Source organism: Triticum aestivum, chromosome 6D, assembly GCF_018294505.1.
Source record: "Triticum aestivum cultivar Chinese Spring chromosome 6D, IWGSC CS RefSeq v2.1, whole genome shotgun sequence".
Taxonomy (NCBI): Eukaryota; Viridiplantae; Streptophyta; class Magnoliopsida; order Poales; family Poaceae; genus Triticum; species Triticum aestivum.
In genome coordinates, this window is record NC_057811.1 from 18260692 (window position 1) to 18279506 (window position 18815).

General features: G+C 50.5%; 1 protein-coding gene and 1 non-coding gene across 2 annotated transcripts; one reads left to right on the forward strand and one right to left on the reverse strand.

Moving 5' to 3' along the window:
- Positions 1 to 5122: 5122 nt before the first annotated feature.
- On the forward strand, positions 5123 to 5194 carry TRNAT-CGU (transfer RNA threonine (anticodon CGU)). Its single transcript has one exon. It is a non-coding gene; the product is annotated as a tRNA-Thr (tRNA).
- A 7410-nt stretch (positions 5195 to 12604) lies between these two features.
- On the reverse strand, positions 12605 to 17011 carry LOC123143145 (serine carboxypeptidase 3). The gene is made up of 9 exons (XM_044561979.1): positions 16640 to 17011; positions 16227 to 16395; positions 15674 to 15793; positions 14772 to 14915; positions 14530 to 14680; positions 14084 to 14172; positions 13718 to 13976; positions 13264 to 13397; positions 12605 to 13011 (listed from the first exon to the last, which is right to left on the reverse strand). Exons 1-9 carry the CDS (start codon positions 16945 to 16947, stop codon positions 12871 to 12873), a joined length of 1515 nt encoding a protein of 504 aa, XP_044417914.1. The 5' UTR covers positions 16948 to 17011; the 3' UTR covers positions 12605 to 12870.
- Positions 17012 to 18815: the final 1804 nt, after the last annotated feature.

An 18815-nucleotide genomic window follows, 5' to 3' on the forward strand; every position in this document is an offset into this window, starting at 1 on the left:
ATGTCAAGTTAGTTGGCTGAACTTATAAACCGGACCATCTCATGTTGTTGATGTACCACTTTTGTTATTCAAAGTGTGCTGGTGGTATGTTGCTAGTTGCTATGCCAAACTTTGCTCTGTTATGTAATGAATTGAACCATCTCCTGATATATGTCCTTATTATGTATTGTACTATATGGAGCTGTTCTTTGCATTATGACTATGAGTTTAGGACTTGCTGCTATAGTTTATGAACTGCACTATGTTATGTGGCTGTTTGCATGAGTATGGTAGGAACTACATAATACAGTATCATTTTTCTATTAACTTGGCTGTATGCTAGTTGATATATGTCCATTTTCAAGTATATATATGTCAAGTTGATGACTGATTCTATGTTTATTTTTTCATTTTTTATTGATTTATACTGAAACGCTAAATGGGGCTTAGGCAGCTATAGCGTTTCATAGCTTTTGGTCAGGCCGACGCTAAGAGGCTTAGCGCGCTATCTAAAACTTTGCTCGCCAAAGCCTCCGTAGCATAGTGGTAGTGCGTTCCCTTTGTAAGGGTCGTGTGTTTTCTTCTTCATCCGCATCCAAGCTGACTTCCATTTGTTCATGTCACCACGCTTCATCATCCAAATCAATTTCTGGTCTCGCTTGGCCAACCTTTTCTCCCATGTTGCATCTCAAGACCACCTTGGTTGGAGCATGGATACGAATGCAGCCCATGGATTCTGCTGTTGCTTGCCACAGCCTGTCGGTTATCTTGTTGACAAATCAGAGGACAACTTTGTCTCCCATCATACGTGTAAATAACAGGAAGCTACAGACGGTAACCCCTTGAGACCGCAACGGCGAGGCGATGCGTGCGGCTACCTAAAGAGTCGGTGTCCATCATAGCGGTGTAGAACGTCTGTCGATGGCTCTTCTTCAGGAACGGCTTCCCTGAGTTTCCCTTCCTCGAAATAGGCTTTCGCCCCGCTTTATAAATAAAGCCACGGTCCGTACAATCTCAGTTCCACATCACTCGACATACAACGGCTGAGGCCACAGCACAATCAAGCCCAAGAAAGCATAAAAGAAATATGAAAAAAAAAACACCTAGTGGCGGCCGCAAAGCGGCACTAAGAGGAAGATAGTCGACGCGCCGAAGCCAAAAGCTCGTCCATCATCAAGCCAAGCCGGTCGCGATCACGCTGCCTCGAGAGCGGGTGCCAGTGCTGCAGGAAAGCAAGGAATTTGAAGGAGTCAGATGCCTTCCTCCGAAAAACCTTCTCTATCACCATCTTATTCCTAGTCGTCCAAAGAGTCCACGACATCGCCGCAAAAATAAGACAAAATAGGCGGCGATGACGTGTGGGCTGAAAAGCTCTAAGTTGGAGAAATTCAGTGAGATTTAGGGCCTGCCATTCAGGCCCCAACGCCTCGCGGACAAACGTCCAAAGAACCCTCGCCGCGGTACACGAGAAGAGGATATGGGTCCCGGTCTCTGGTACCGCACAGAGAGGGCATAGACCGTGCCGCTTAAGTACCTCTGTCCCCGAGGGGAGGCGATCCCGTAGTAACTGCCACACAAAGATCTTAATCTTCAAAGGGACGGGGGCTTTTGGCTGGTTCCCTTGTGTGATCTCCTCAGCATTTCAAGGGCGGCTTTTGGCTGGTTCATCGGAACCATGTGGCCAGCATTGTGAACCTGCATTTGCACGGACAGCAACAGGTTACTTGTCAGAAATCTAGACAGGCCATACCTAAACTTGCTTCTTTGAATTGTTTGGAACTAGGTTAGGTATCGAGATATGAAGTGGGAGAAAAAGGTGCTTGATCACACACCTTGAGGAAATGGAGTGCCACATGGCTCTTCAGAACTACAACGTAATGGCATTATCAACCAAAACTGATGCCTCTGGAGATTTCGGTAAGTGTTTCTGGCCGGACCATTCCATGGAGTGGACCCACATTGAGTTTCCTGCTCAAATATAAACAGTGTTATAACACGCGATGAGTTGATATATTAACTGCAATAGATCGAATAATCTGACAATGGATGTATACAAGACAATGAAGAACATGAGGCTAATCATAAACTGTATTTTAAGTGTCACGCATGGACTTTGAGTTACTTCGAGACTTTTTAATAAGCACTTAATAAGATGGTTGCATGCATTATCATGATGCAGAGGCGGGGGGTACGCCTCCATTTCCAAAAAAAAAGGGTGTCACGCATGCTTCATAAATTGGGATACATTCCGATCATCAGATGTCATACAAGACAATGAAGAACATGATGCTAGCTAAGCATAAATTGTATTTTAAGTGTCACATGCTTCATAAACTGGGATACAGTCTTTGTGTCTTATTCACCTTTGAAGCATCGGGCTTCCTCTCTCAACCTGACTCACCCCTTCAGCCCGGTGGCTGACACACTTTGGGAACAAACCAAGCCCCCGCGTCGCCTCCTCTGGCGACTCGGAGGAAACCCTAGTTGCGCCGCCGCCGGCCACTTCCCACCCCTCCCCCTGCTTCGCCGCCGCCGGAGGGAACGCAGGCGAAGCCGTGCGTGACCCAGGGAAGGCGGCGGCGGGGCTCTCTTCGTCGGCTATGTTCCCGCGCCGGTGTCGCAGTCGCTAGGTGGTTCTAGATCCGCGCCGCTCCGGGGTGGCGGCCTCTCGTCCTGGCGGGAGGGCCGCGCGACAGAGGGCGTCGGTGGCGGTGCTGCTCGGCGGCTGTTGCCCTGTGGCGGGCTGCGGGGTCAGATCTGGATCCCTCAAGGTGCGGCGCCCTGCGCGAGTTCGTGGCAGCGCTGGGGGCTCTCCACGGCCATGGGGGCGCGGTGCATGCCACCCGTGCTCCGGTGGTGCTGCCCAGGGCGCGTGCCGGCGTCGCCCTGTGGCTCGCGCTGGGGATCCGGGCAAGGCGTGCTTGGCGGCGGGGATGGATCTGGCTGGTGGTGGTCGGGGTGAGATGGTCAGGATACAGCATGACTGGATCTCCACTCTGGTCGACGCTGGTGCTCGCGGTGAGCGGTGGCGTCACCAGAGGTACCTTTTTGCTTGCTCCGGCGGGGACACTCGTCGACGAGTTGCAGGAGGTGGTAAGGTCTCGTGCTCTTTGCTTTGCCAGACTGGGCGGCCGGCGTAAGCGGTGAGGTTCGAGGTGCGATGCTTCAGGCGAAAGCCTGGTGTCGGCCTTGTGTCGACAGCGGTGACGGTGACGCCTTTGGGCGCCATTTTTTCCTTCTTGGAGGAGTCATTGTGAAGCTCCCGCGGCTCATCCTTACAATGTGCTTCGGGCGAAAGCCTAAGATCCACGGTTGGATCGGACTACGACGATGTCATTGATGTCGTTACCCCCTTGGGGGCGCAGTCTTGGAGCCATTGATCCGTTGTTGGTCGTTTCTAGTCTTGGCTCGAGCACGATTGGTCAGGCTGGGGATGTGGGGTGTCCGGTGGTGGTGGTGGAAGCGATCTATGGGTATGGCTACTGCCTTGGTCATCCTGGTGCTATCTGCTGACCTCTCTTTTGGGGGCTCGTGGCCGGTGAAGTCTCGGAGCTCAGTGCCCTTCGGCGACGCATGAGGTTTGGTTGCCTCGCATAGTGTTCTGGTTCTCTCTATTTGTGATGGTGGCCGTGGTGTGGCTCAGAGGAGGTGAAGGGCTGTCTCGGCGAAACATTGCCCTTCGGCGCGGTCGGCGGCTCTCTCTATCGCGTCGTGCCTCGGCAGTGGGATGCCCTTCGACGGTGGTTGCGACTCTCCTAGCTCTTCAAGGTGCAGAGTGATCGCAGTGCAGCAGGCAACTTCTTCTCTACGTCTACTCGGTGTTGATTCTCCCTTTGACTGATCCAACAATGCTAGTTTCCCATTTCTTCTCGGCCTGCTTAATGGTGTTGGGTGCTAAGTTCTTGGTGTTGGCTAATTGTCATAGCTTGTTTCTGGTTCTTCTCTGTTGTTCCTTATTCCTTCTTGTGTGTGTTGGGTGCTACTTCCTGTAGCCGTTGTGTTGTATCTCAGTCCCTCTTATGATAATGAAAATGGTTCAGGCAGGCGTAAGCCCGCCGTAGCACCGTCAAAAAAAAAACCTTTGAAGCATCTATATGGAAGTTGCAATTTGCAGTGAAATCTCAACGTCTTGATATTCTCAACCTTTTCCCAAGGCAACATCTTATTAGCATGTTTTTTCAATCTCAGAACAAGATGCTAAACTATTATGCTAGTTATTATGGCCTGGGAGTTGTGATCGTAGAAACATCCAGCTATGTTCGGCTACTTACAAATGGAAGGCATTGCAATGACTCTAAAAACATATTGACCTCCACTTCAACATATCTTCATAAGCATGTGCAACCAATAGCATTCATTTATATTATTCACGATTATTATTTGGACATTTAACATATTTTGCTATCAACATTAATATCTTGGCCATTTAATTCCTAAGATGGTTTGTGTTGATGTACCACCATTGGACATTATCCAATAAATCTTAATTTATGATTTATTTATGACAGATTCATTTGGCCACCTGCCTCCCTCCCTAGAGAGAGAGATATGGTACATATCCTTAACTCCTTAGATGCCATATATACTTCCTCTTCTCATGCCGCGAGCTAAGCATTGTGCTCACAATTACAACTCCCCTCCTCGTCCAAACAACATGTTACACCTCCTCCTTGTGTTTTTTGGCCCATTAATTACTCTATGCTGAGCATGGGAGGCATCAAGAAGTTCCCTATGATCAGTCTCGTCCTCGCTCATTTGGCCCACCATTCCACGACCGGATTCTCACGGCTCACACACCGTGGTATACAACCATGTTGTACAAGCCCAACCGCCATCTGTATCTGAGCTGCCATGAATCGTCGACTTGGCTGTGACCGATGTCTGGTCCTTGGCGCACTCATCTACTTGGCTGACCCATACCATCGCCATTCTGAGTCTGCTTGCGTACGTGGGTGATCGGCAGGAGGAGCTCCCTGGAGGCGGATATGGCTTCGATGTCTGAAGCCGCTGAGGTCGCTGCTGCTCGTTACTGGGATGTGATAGGGTACCAAACTATGAATCATGGGACAAAGCTGCTCTGTAAAAATGCAGCCTTGTAACTGCGTTTGTAATGTTCTGATAAATACCAACGCAGTACGTCAAAGCCTCCGTAGCATAGTGGTAGTGCGTTCCCTTCGTAAGGGAAAGGTCGTGAGTTCGATCCTCACCGGGGGCTTCACTTTCTATTGTTTTTTTGTCCTTTTGCTTCTCCTCATTCTGTTTTCTTATTCGTCCCCATCCAAGCAAGCATCCTACAGACTTCCATTTCTTCATGTCACAACGCTTCATCATCCAAGCAAGCATCCTGTCAGTTTTCTTGTTGGCAAAATCTGAGGACAACTTTGTCTCCCATCATAGGTGTAAACATTGATCAGCATTTCGTTTGAAAGAAGGGGATGATGAGCCTTTGTGTGCGAGTCCCAGGGAATAGTCCTTCCCAAGATGAAATAAACCAGAAAGTATTTCTTTTTTGCCAGATCAGAGCGAGAAAGAGAGAGACGCACATACATGGACATGGACATGATTAAAACATCAGGCACGGCTCCTTGAGTTTCCTGCTCAAATATATGGACATGGACATGATTAAGACATCAGCCAAGGCTCCGAAGCATCATGTCCACCTTGAGTTTCCTGCTCAAATATAAGCAATGTTATTACACGCGATGAGTTGATATATTAACTGCAATAGATCAAATAATCTGACGATGGACGTATACAAGACAATGAAGAACATGAGGCTAAGCATAAACTGTATTTTAAGTGTCACGCGTGCTTCATTAATTGGGATACATTCAGATGTCATACTCCCTCCGTCCGGAAATACTTGTCGGAGAAATGGATGAATCTAGACGTATTTTAGTTATAGATGCATCCAATTTTATCCATCTATCCGACAAGTATTTCGGGACGGAGGGAGTACAAGACAATGAAGAACATGATGCTAGCTAAGCATAAATTGTATTTTAAGTGTCACACATGCTTCATAAACTGGGATACAGTCTTTGTGTCTTGTTCGCCTTTGGAGCATCTATACGGAAGTTGCAATTTGCAGTGAAATCTCAACGTCTTGATATAATGATATTCTCAACCTTTTCCCAAAAGGCAACTGTCTTATTAGCATGTTTTTTCATCAGTCTCAAAACAAGAAAGCAAGATGCTAAACTGTTATGCTAGTTATTATGGCCTGGGAGTTGTGATGGTAGAAACATCCAGCTATGTGCGGCTACTTACAAATGGAAGGCACTCTAAAAACATATTGACTTCCACTTCAATATATCTTTATAAGTATGTGCTAGCATTCATTTTTATTATTCACGGTTATTATTTGGACATGTAACATACTTAGCTATCAATATTAAAATCTTGGGCATTTAATTCCAAAGATGGTTTGTGCTGATGTCCCACCATGGGACATTATTCAATATATCTTTATTTATGATTTATTTACGATAGATTCATTTGGCCACCTGCCTCCCTTCCTTGAGAGAGAGAGAGAGAGAGAGATGATACATATCCTTGGACAGATTCATTTAGCTCGCTAGATGCATATATACTTCCTCTTCTCGTGCCGCGAGCCAAGTATTGTGCTCGCATACAACTCCCCTCCTCGTCCAAACAACATGTTACATCTCTCCCCGCAAAAATAAAAATAAAAAAAGTGTTACATCTCCTCCTTGTGTTTTGGCCTATTAATTACTCTATCCTGAGCATGGGAGGCGTCAAGAAGTTCCCTATGATCTATCTCGTCCTCACTAATTTTGCCTACCATTCCATGATCGGATGCTCATAGCTAACTGTTGGAAACGAATATTTTGGCAATGCTACTCGATGTATTGATTGGTGCATAGCGCACGTATATATGGAGTACAAGGTGGGCCACAACCTCAACTATATAATGACTAGGAGGTGGGCCGGACTATACAATATACATGCACAAACCATATATTCAACACCCCCCGCAGTCGAAGCGTCGCCGGAGACGCAAAGACTGGACCTAAACTCCTCGAAAACAGAAGTAGGCAGTCCTTTTGTCATAACATCGGCAAACTGTTGCGCCTTCGGGACGTGGAGGACCCGGATGTGCCCAAGGGCCACCTGCTCACGAACAAAGTGTATGTCGAGCTCAATGTGCTTCGTTCGTCGATGGTGGACCGGGTTGGCGAAGAGGTACACGGCGGAGACGTTGTCGAAGTAGACGAGCGTGGCCTTGTGAACATCACAAAGCAACTCTTGGAGCAACTGACGAAGCCAAGAGCATTCGGCAACGGCGTTAGCCATTGCCCGATACTCTGCCTCGGCACTCGAGCGGGAGACTGTGGGCTGTTGCTTGGAAGACCAAGAGATCAGAGACGGCCCAAGGTAGACACAGTACCTCGAAGTGGAGCGCCGTGTGTCCGGGCAGCCAGCCCAGTCCGCATCAGAGTAGGCGACCAGGTCGGTGGAGGCGGAGGCCGTCAGTGTAAGTCCCATGGACGGGGTGCCGCGTATGTTATGAAGGATACGCTTCACCAAGGTCCAGTGAGAGTCACGCGGAGCATGCATGTGAAGATAGACCTGCTGAACGGCATACTGCAAGTCGGGGCGCGTCAGAGTAAGGTACTGCAAAGCACCCACAATGGAGCGATAGAAGGCTGCGTCGGATGCGGGAGAGCCCTCCAGAGCTAAAACCTTGGCCTTGGTGTCAACAGGCGTGGGAGCGGGCTTGCAGTTAAGCATGCCAGCACGATCGAGAAGCTCATGGGCGTAACGCTGCTGGTGCAGAAAGAACCCATCTGGCCGTCGAACCACCTCAATGCCGAGGAAGTAGTGGAGGGGCCCCAAGTCCTTCAGGGCAAACTCATCGCGAAGACGAGCAGTAAGCCGCTGGAGGAGCGCGACAGAGGATGCCGTCAGGATGATGTCGTCGACGTAGAGCAACAAGTAGGCCGTGTCAAACCCGTGATGGTACACGAAGAGGGACACGTCGGAGCGAGTCGATGTAAATCCGAGAGTCTGCAGGAAGGCAGCGATGCGCTGGTACCAGGCCCGAGGCGACTGCTTCAACCCGTAAAGAGAACGGGAGAGCAAACACACATGGTCCGGATGTGTGGCGTCGACGAAGCCGGTGGGCTGCTCACAGAACACCTGCTCGGCGAGGTGGCCGTGCAAGAAGGCGTTGGAGACGTCCAACTGATGCACAGGCCAAGCTCGAGAGACGGCCAGCTGAAGCACGGTGCGGATCGTGCCCGGTTTAACAACCGGGGCAAAAGTGTCGGTGAAGTCCACGCCCGCACGTTGCCGAAAGCCTCGAACCACCTAGCGAGCTTTGTAGCGCTCGAGAGTGCCATCCGGACAAGTCTTGTCCCGAAAGACCCACTTGCCCGTGATGATGTTGGCACGAGGCGGCCGAGGGACAAGCTGCCAGGTACGGTTCCATTGGAGCGCGTCGAACTCTTCCTGCATCGCAGCGAGCCAATGAGGATCCCGAAGGGCGGCTCGAGCTGACGATGGGAGAGGGGACGACTCGGAGAAAGCAGCGAGAAGATACTCATCGCTGGTGTACCGCGTACTCGGGCGTAAGGTGCCAGCCCGAGAGCGAGTCAAAGGGCGGGGCAGCGAGTCCGGGGGGGCGACGGGCGAAGACGAAGAAGAGCCCGCCACCGCCGATGCCACGGGCAAGGCCACGGGTGAGGCCGCCGTGGGTGTGGTCGCGGGCGAGGCCACAGGCGAGGGCGCGGGGGCACCGAGGAGGCCCGCGCGGCAGCCGAGGAGGCCGATGGCGGCGTAGGGGACATCGCGGGCGCCGGGAGGGGTGCAGCCCCTAAGGCAGCCAGCCGGGGAGGAACTTGACCCGTGGCGCGGGGGGCACCCTCAAAGCCGGGAGGCGGCCCGAGAGAAGCTCGCGAGCGGCCGTCACCGGGCAAGTCCGCAACATCCGAAGGTACCTGCTGAAACGGAAAAACCATCTCATCAAAAAGTAAACGTGTCGGGAAGTGATCACCCGATGTGAGATAGGATCATAGCAGCGGTAGCCTTTGGTGTTGGGGGGATAGCCAAGAAAAATACATGCCACGGACCGTGGTGCGAGCTTATGAGGTGTAGTGGAAGCGATGCTAGGGTAGCACAGGCAATCGAAGATGCGGAGCTCGGTGTAGGAAGGTGGCGTGCCAAACAAAAGATGATGAGGAGCAAAATTCCCGCGAGTGCGACAGGGACGGATGTTGAGGAGTAGTGATGCGGTGGCGAGCGCGTCGGGCCAGAAACGTGGTGGCACGTTGGCGTGAAAGAGGAGGGTGCGAACGCAGTCATTAAGAGTGCGAAGCACGCGCTCAGCGCGGCCATTTTGTTGCGAAGTGTACGGGCAAGTGAGACAAAAAATCGTGCCGTGTGTGGCGAGAAGGTTGCGGATCGCAAGATTATCGAACTCCTTCCCGTTGTCTGTTTGCAACGCATGAATGGGGCGACCAAACTGCGTGGAGACATAGGAGTAGAATGCGATGAGAGTGGCAACAGAATCCGACTTTCGCCGCAACGGGAAGGTCCACACATAGTGCGAAAAACCATCAAGTATAACAAGATAATAAAGATAGCCCGTGTTACTTGCAACAGGAGAGGTCCAAACATCACTATGAATTAACTCAAATGGGTATGATGCAACATGCGAGGAAGTGCTAAAGGGTAGACGAACATGTTTGCCGAGACGACAAGCATGACAAGTGTGATTGTCGATCTTATTACACGCGAATGAAAAACTGCGAAGAATATGACGAAGGGTGGCGGTGTTGGGATGACCGAGACGAGCATGCCAAAGGTCCACTCCGGCGGAAAGCGCCATGGGTGCAGCGACGGAGGATGTGGATGAGTGGACCGGGTAGAGCTCGTCGGGGCTGTCACATCGGTGGAGCACCATCCGTACGGGCATCCTTAACAGAAAAGCCAAACATGTCAAATTCAACGGTGACAGGATTTTCACGTGTAAGAGAACGAACGGAAACTAGATTTTTAATGATGTTAGGTGAAACGAGTACGTTAGAAAGATATAATGGCATGAAGTTAGAAGGAAAAGCAGCATGGCCGACATGAGTGATAGGCATAGAGGAACCGTCGCCCACAGTAATGCGAGCAGCGGTGTGAACAGGGTGAGCAGTAAGAAGGTTACCGGGGTTGGCGGCCATGTGAGCCGTGGCTCCGGTGTCCATATACCAGTCGCCACCACTAGTGTACTGCTATGACGTGGGGGCGGTGTGGAGGGCCGCTAGCAGCGCGGGGTCCCAAGGCGCGACGGCAGCGGCTGTGGCGGCGGCGCCACGAACCCACCGGCCAAAGGCAGCCCATAGGCCGCCGAGGGGCCGTGGAGTGGCGCCGGCGGATACGACGGAGGGGCCGCGTACAGAGCCTGATGAGGGGCCGGGCGGGCGCCAAAAAACCCGGGGACGGGGGTTCTGGCCGGCCTGCCAGGGCGCCGGCGGGAGCCGTTGCTGCGGCTGGCGAGGCGTCCCGCCGTGGGCAGACAACGGCTGCTGCTGCGGCTTGCGGCCACCTCGGCCGCGATGCCCGCCCCGGCGCTGGTGCTGCTCGGCGGGGGGCGGCGGAGGGGCCTGCGGCGGCGCCGGGTAGGGGAACCCGGGCGGCGGTGGCACCTGGAAGGGGCTCGGGGCGGGCCGCGGCGGGGGAGCCGGGGCGGTGGGCGGCGCACCGCCGCGGGTGCCGGCGATGAGAGCCGTATGAGTGGCCCGGGTGCGCGACATCCGCATCCTCCTCTCCTCCAGCTTCAGGTACGCGACGATCTTGGGGAAGGTTGGGTTGGTGATGAGAGGGATGTTGGAGGCGGCGTTCCCGAAGTCTTCGTTCAGGCCGGCGATGAGGGTGCTGAGGAGAAACTCGTCGGAGACCTTCTCGCCGAGGTCACGGAGCTCGTCAACAAGCTTCTTGAGGCGCATGCAATAATCGTCAACAGACGAGTCAAGCTGCTAGCACCCAAAAAACTCGCCGTGCAAGAAAACCTTGCGTTGGAGCGCGTTGTCGGTGAAGAGGCCGTTGAGCTTAGTCCAAACGGCGTGAGCGTCATCATCGGCGGAGACCACCGTGTGGAAGAGGTCCTTCGAGATGGTGGTGTAGAACCAGCGGATGAGAGTGGCGTCAATGGACGTCCATTCCTCATCGTCCTCCATGAAGCGGGAGTCCACGGAGCCATCGATGTGATCCCGGAGATTGTGCTCACGGAACACAAGGGAGAAGTACGTCTTCCAGGCATAGTAGGTGGAGGTGAGGTGATCGAGGACGACGGGAACCCGAGCGTGAATATTGAGATCGCGGATGACGACGGGATCGGGGCCTTCGAAGGGGTTGGTGCGGCGGCTGCGGGTGGTACCGGTGGAACCGGGGGAGGCCATAGCCGAGAGGGGGGTGCGGGGGCGCGTGGTGAAGCGGCGCGGCTAGGGGGATGGCGGCGCGGCGGGTGGCGGCGCTGCGGGGTGCGGGCGGAAGCGCGAGGCGGCGGCGGCACACGGGGGGCGGCGGGTGGCGGCGGCGGCGATGGGATCGCGGCGGCGGCGGCGGCAAGGGTTAGGGTTAGGATCGTAGGTATGATACCATGTTGGAAACGAATATTTTGGCAATGCTACTCGATGTATTGATCGGTGCATAGCGCACGTATATATGAAGTACAAGGTGGGCCACAACCTCAATTATACAATGACTAGGAGGTGGGCCGGACTATACAATATACATGCACAAACCATATATTCAACACTAATATACACGCCCACACGCCATCTATATCCGAGCTATCTTGAATCGTCAAATCTTCTGTGATAGATGTCTGGTCCTTGGCGCAATCATCTACTTCCCTGAACCCTATTGTCGAGTATTTGCCTACGTGGACGAATCGGTAGGGGAGCTCCCTGGAGGCGGATTTGACTTTCATAACTGTAGTTGCTGAGATCGCTGCTACTTGTTACATGGATGGAGTAAGACCATGGGATAAAGCTGCTCTGTAAATGTTGAAAGAATCGACTTTATGCCTTGTAACTGCATTTGGAATTTTTTGGCCGATGTTGTAACCCTTTGACGTCGGAGTAGCTATCTGGCGAACGTGAACGCCCCAAAGCCATCTGACGGGGATCAGACGGCGGCAGTTCTACACCAAAAACTCACGTGATTTAAGCAAACTTCCATGACAGTTCTGCAAATTCACCCCCCCCCCCCCACCCCCCCTCCTCCACGCTTCAGAAACTGTCATCCTGACTGACAAGTTGGCATTTCTACCATTCTGTTTTCTTCATCATCCAACTCAATTACCATTTGTGTTCTGGTCTCTCCGCATTCATGCCTAAGGATTATCCTGTTGCACGCATGCCAGTCAGTTAGACCATAACTGCTTGTTGGCAAATCTGAGGACCACTTTGTTTCCCATCATACATCTGAACATCGATTCGTTGATCGCTTTTTGCTTGGAAGAAAGGGATGATGAGCCATAATTTGTGTGTGAGTGGCGGTGCTGCCCAGAGGGTATTTCCTTTGGCCAGATCAGAGAGAGAGAGGGACACACACACACACACACACACACACACACACACACACACACACACACACACACACATCGGCATGATTAAAACATGAGGCATGGCTCTCAAACATCGCCCCCCATGGTGTATTCCGTCCTTCATCAACATCATAAACCATACATCCTGCAGTTACATTTTGGGGGCAACTTTCTTTTCTTGTTATTAGGGACTACATATCCAGTTGAAACAGCGGAGAAAAAGATACATGGAAAACAGGAAGCTACAGCAGACACTCCTTGAGACCGCAAGGGCGACGCGTGCAGGCTACCTAGCCAGTTTCTTTTCCCTTTTTGGTCGGTGTTGACGATCACATCGCGGTGTAAAACGTGGTCGTAGATGACTCTTCTTCAGGAACCGCCTCCTTGAGTTTCCCCTGGGTGAATCTCCTCAGCATTTCAAGGGCGGCCTTCGGTTGGTCCATCGGAACCATGTGGCCAGCATTGTGAACCTGCATTTGCGCGCACACACAGATGTCAGTAATCTAGACATCTATCTAGACTCGCTTCTGCTCATCCTTAATCTAGTGGTTAAGTAGTATCAGTTTGGGTCATGTCGGCGTAACCGTGCTTTACTAGGCCATCTAGGCATGTTTACTGATCAACCAAGTTTCTTCGAAAAATGAAAGGGCCAACTTCTTTCGGATTAATTTTTGGGAGCGGTAGGTATCGAGTTAAAGTGAAAAAGGTGCTTGATCGCAAACCTTGAGGAAGCTGAGTGCCCCGTGGCTCTTCAAGACTCCAGCTTGGGCATCGTCTACTAAAAACGATGATTCAGCAGTTTTGGCAAAGTCTTTCTGACCAGACCATTCCATGGAGTGGACCCACCTTGAGTTTCCTGCTCAAACATAAACAATGTTACACTTGACATATTACATGACATACATCAAATAATCTGACAATGTGTAAGACAATTCAGAACATGAGGCCAAGCATAAACTTTATTTTAACATGTTAGGTTAAGTAGAATTCAGAAACTGGGATGCTGGTGTTCCTATTCATCTAAAAAATGACATGTAAAGATCCTGTCATGAAACAGCGAGCAATATGCAGCTACTTATAAATGGGGGACAACATTGCAGTACGTAATTAGTCATGACGAAGAAAATTTGCAAAATGATTCCAAAAAACATATCGTCTTTTTCAACATATCCTTACCGAGCCAATTGCATATAAGGTCATATTCCCCAGCATATATGAGCACATTGATCCCATCCTCAAGTAGAGCTGGGATGCCGACTTCCAAGTTCCTCATCCAGTCTGTGAGCATTGCTTGATAAACTGAAGTGCTGCATGAGACGAATTCAATGTCACCCACTCCAATCGCCTGTCTGACTGCTTTATCGCCGAAGAACTTCTCCAAGTTTGAGAAGTCGTAGCAGAGTTTCCCTTCGCACTCCTTCCTAACGTCGTAATACTGTAAAGAGGCCATCAACAAGTTTCAGTTTATAACCGCGAATAATATGTTTCTTAGTCTTAGTCTACTTATGCTATTAGCAAAGTTAACATCAATTTCTCACGTACATTCTTTGTACCAACAAGCTTCATGATAGAGTTGAAGATGGTATTGCAGACCATATATGCTGCCATGCAAGATGCTTTCCCATCTGTACCTGAAAACATAAGTATGTCGTCAGGGAGACATTTTCTTTTAACTTGGATAAATCCTCAGGTATCAGGATGTGATTTGAATGTGTTGTTTGGTTGTTAGAAACAAATGTCTTGTTTTTTAGAAAATACTCCTAGATACTGTGTGGACAACTTTATTTTATTTAACCAAAAAAGTGTATGCAACATTAGTTAACCTCATTTACACCCTATAAATGGATGCATTCATCTTTCAAGAAGTTTGACAGTTTAGAAATGTATACATGTTATTCTCAGGCAATGGCATCACAATGCTCTTATCTTTTGCAAATGATAACAAGGAAACAGAGCATGTAGTTCAAAAGCATTTATGTGGTACTGACCACAAAGTTTGATTGCAAATTCACATGGTGGGATGAATTTGTTGATCCTGTCATAGTCAGCTTTCTGAATAAGGTTCATGTCCAATGCATAGTCTGTGTAGGCTTTGTATTGGATTGCTGGATCTGTGAGACCATTACCGATCGCAAATCCCTATAATACAAATAAGAGAGATGCATATCAACAGAGAATCAAATCATCAATAGAGAATTAAAGGCAACACGAACTTCGGTAAGGATCTTACCTTCAAGTTTATGTGAGTGCCCTCATTTTTCTTGTTTCCCTGGTGAACTCGGCTTGCAAATGCTGGAATGTAGTGCCCAGCATAGGACTCTCCAGTTATAAAGAAGTCGTTCTTTACAAACTCCGGGTGCTTCTTGAAGAAGACCTGAAATGGGGGTTAAGAACAGATAATTACTACACAGTACTTCTCTGTTTTTGCTGAAGTCAACAAAATCTAAATAATCAGACCTTAGAACAATACTACAACATGCAGCTATATTACATTACATGATTCTTCTGGTCCGATCTGAGGGCTAAATTTTAGGTAAATTATCGTTTACCACCTCTAACGAAGATATGCAGTCAATTTTAGGGCTATATTCATATTTTTGCGTAAGCAAGTTCCCAATTCCAGCCTGAACAATTTATGCGGTACAGACGCACACTATCAGGCATGGGCATCAATGCACACTACCGACAGATTGAAGAGGACACACGGTTAGGCATATCAGTCGGAGGGTACCTGCCTAACTCTTGGACAGTTAGCCAAAAGAGGTGGATGGGGTACATATTTGTTGTTCTGGTGGATCAAGGGGTGCAGAAATAGCTAGCACTAAATGCAGAGTGTACGGAAAACATCTTGTAATGCACTTAATAAGATAAAAATGGGTTATGCTCCGGTTGGAGTGGGAGTGGGAGTATCCAATCGTAACGGAATTGTTGTGCCTTAAGAAGGTAGAACTGCACTATATATGAGCATATTATTAACTGATACGTGCCAAACTACCATAAATAAAAGAGTGCCCTGAATTGTTGTGCCTTACTGAATGAATTAACCAAGTTTCTACAGTAGCGTATCATCTCGTCACCATCAATTTATAAAGTACAGAAGAAGTAAACTGCATCTTGGACCGAAAACAGTACCTGGAGAAAGTCATACAGGTCGTTGCTGACCCCTGCCTCGTCGTGACGGGTATCGCGGTCGTCGGAGCTGTAGCTGAACCCAGTCCCGGTGGGCTGATCAACGAATATGATGTTCGAGATCTGCAGGCACAACAATAGTCCATGGATATAAGTACCATCAGCACAGGAGGAGGCAGACGAAACCACAGTGGCTTAGTAATTATAGCTGACATAATCCAGGAGTTGACTGTCTGTCTGCAGCCCAAGGACCTCAAACTGACCTTCTCGTCACCGTTAATTTAACCATGGTCCATGGATATATACAGTTACTAAATTCTGAACCGCTAGTCAGGCACAGGAAAAACACTTCAGTTCAGTTCAGAGCAGTTGCTTTCACCCAGAATTAGGCGACAGTTTCAGACGTACAAAATTTCAGGTGAATATTTTTTTGCGGTTACGTGCTATGTAAGCAAAGCACTCGGTTACTTTCTTCCTTTCTCGACGAAACACACAAAGCATTTGAAGATGATTAATAAAGTGCACAATGGTAATTAAAGGGGATGAGATTGCCTACCTTGTCCCATCCGAACTTGTTCCAGACGAGGGACATGTTGTTGGCGATGGCGAAGGGCCCGTTCTCGTAGAAGACGGCGAGCTCGCTGCTGCAGCCGGGGCCGCCGGTGAGCCAGATCACCACGGGCTCCTCCTTCTTGCCCCGCGACTCGAAGAAGAAGTAGAACATCCTGCAAAAAGAAATTTCCATCAGTTTCAGCTCCGTAAACCGTTCCCCAAACGCCGGCGCACCGGGCCGCCGGCCGTTACGGGCTATATAAAAAGCCTTGAAATTTGGCGCAATAACAGAGCGGATTGGCATCAAAAGATCACGGATCCGCCGGAGCTAAAAAGGAGCGGAAACCAAGGCGCGACGGCCGGAGCTAAGTGGCGAAAACCAAGGCGCGACGGCCGGAGTGTCTCTGACCGACTGACCTGGCGTCGTGGGTGTTGGGGAGGCGGTAGTAACCGGCGTGGTGGCCGAGGTCGCTGACGCCCTCGGGGAGCCCGGGGAGCGTGACCCGCCGCTCCAGCAGCTGCCCGGGCGCGACGTCCTCTGCCCCCGCACCGACCTTGCCGCCGCGGCCGGAGGACGCCCCGGGGAGCAGGTTGAGCGCGCGGATGAGGCGCTCCGCCTGCGCGCCCGGGAAGCTGGCGTCCGGGGGCAGCCGGAGCGCGTCCGCCGCGCCGGCGAGGAGGCAGACGGCAGCGAGGAGGAGCAGGAGACGCGAGGTGGTCGCCATTGTGATGGTGGAGGACGGTTTCGTGGGGATTTGGCGGAGGTTCCGTCCACTCTCCACGGGAATTTATAGCGTGCGTGGGGAGGAGCTTGCAACGGACTGCGGCTAGTGCTGTGCTCTGTTCTTGACTTGGCTTGGAAGCGCCTCCTGAGATGAGATTCCTCTGCTTTTTAAATTCTTTTTTCCTTTCCTTTTGTATTTGGACACGAACTGCTTTGTATAATGTCAGCGTGTTATTTAGTTGTTAATAACTCTGATATAAAAGTCCTAATCCTGATCCGAATCATGGTGCACGATGGAGTAGATCAGACGGTGCCCGTACCTACCGTGAGAAAGAAACTTCCCAGATCCAGGGAAGCTGGGCATAAATCAGCAAAGCAAAATTATCTTTTCGGACAAACCGGCGAGTTTTATTATTCCTCGAGTGATCTAAACGCTCTTATATCTTTTTACAATAAGAGTACTACGGATTCTTAGTCATGCCAACCTCGAGTAAATACATTCAAATTCTTAGCTATGCCAACCTCTGGTCCCACATCGATCCACGACGCGTCACGAGGAAAACTCGTTGCCGCCCCTGAGTTTTTGTCTCATCGGAGCAAACTTGATTAAACCCATGAGCTTGTACAAGTACCGTACGAGAAGTTGTCAATATAGACCAAAAGGTGCCGGCCGGTAATCTGTGTAGCAAATCACCGTCTCGAGAACAAAAAACGCAACTCTCACCCACTCCCCGGCGAGGTCTAAGTTGGCCAATCTTCATTGGTCGGAACTGGAGCCGATGGACAAAGTCGCGCTATCTACTCCGCGGGATAGCACCACCGAGACAAACATGTAGAAGAAAAAACAAACCCTTGCCTAGAGAACAGATCTAGGGACACACCACCCTTCATACACCTCCCAGCGATCCAACACTGACCCGTAAATTTCCTCCCGGCATCTGCTCATGGACAGGGAGATCAGAACATGGACACCAATGCGAGAGCCGGCCATCCATTGATTCTGGAACTGTTTTCGTGTCGGCCGCAACAGAATTTTTCGCCATTACGCGTAGTAGCACTAGCATGTGGAGGAAATCGGTTGGGTTTGTTTGGCGGGTGACTGCATCTGCATGGGCCGGACGGCCGGAGACTCTTGACTGGACTCTCGCTCATTCTGGACTGCGTGCTCTGGTCTGTGGATCTCGACCGTTCCGCTCTTTTTTTGGCTGCTGTCGCAAGCTGAGCTGAATCTTGTTGGCCGGGTCGAGAGAAGAGCGAGGTCACCGTCGGTTGTGGCTTGTTGGAGTCTTCTCCTGGCAGCAATAGCACCAGCAGGCTTTGGGTTGAAGGCCGCAACAACCACTGGTCGGTCGGCCGCTCAGCTTTACTGACATACCTACTTGAGTTAACCTGTACTGTACTTGTGTAGTAGACGTGTATGAGCAGCCGTGTGAGCCTGAATCTCTTTCCCCTTTCAGCCTTTCTGAATGTGGGCTGTGGCTTGGACGGCAGGAGAAGCGAGCGATGTGACTCGATCGGTTCTGAGCGCCGAGAGAGACCGGTAGAGCGTGTGGCTAGCTAGCTTCTGAAGGAGAGCAAGTAATCCGGATATCATCTTAGCAGCAAAAATAACACTAGGACGGTGACTGCATGGACGGCCGGAGGGTCTGACTGAATCCTGCGTGCCTCAACTAGCTCTGAATCTCGACGGCTCCACTCTTTTTTATCTGTTGCAAAGTGAGGTGAATCTGTTGGATCGAGGTCGGCGCGGCTTGTTGTTGGAGCCTTCTCTTCCTTCCCTGGCTAAGCAAAGTTTTTGCCTTGAAAGCTCCAACAACCGCTGGTGGCTCGGTGTAGTCACTCACTCAACTTTAAACACCTAATTAACCT

Bases quoted from the DNA above. Each gene is read 5' to 3' on its own strand.
- LOC123143145 (XM_044561979.1), bottom strand. From the start codon at position 16,947: ATGGCGACCACCTCGCGTCTCCTGCTCCTCCTCGCTGCCGTCTGCCTC. The intron at 16,396-16,639 runs GTCAGTCGGTCA...TTCTTTTTGCAG, and splicing joins CCCAACACCCACGACGCCAG to GATGTTCTACTTCTTCTTCG. The intron at 14,681-14,771 runs GTAAGATCCTTA...TTTGTATTATAG, and splicing joins GCACTCACATAAACTTGAAG to GGATTTGCGATCGGTAATGG.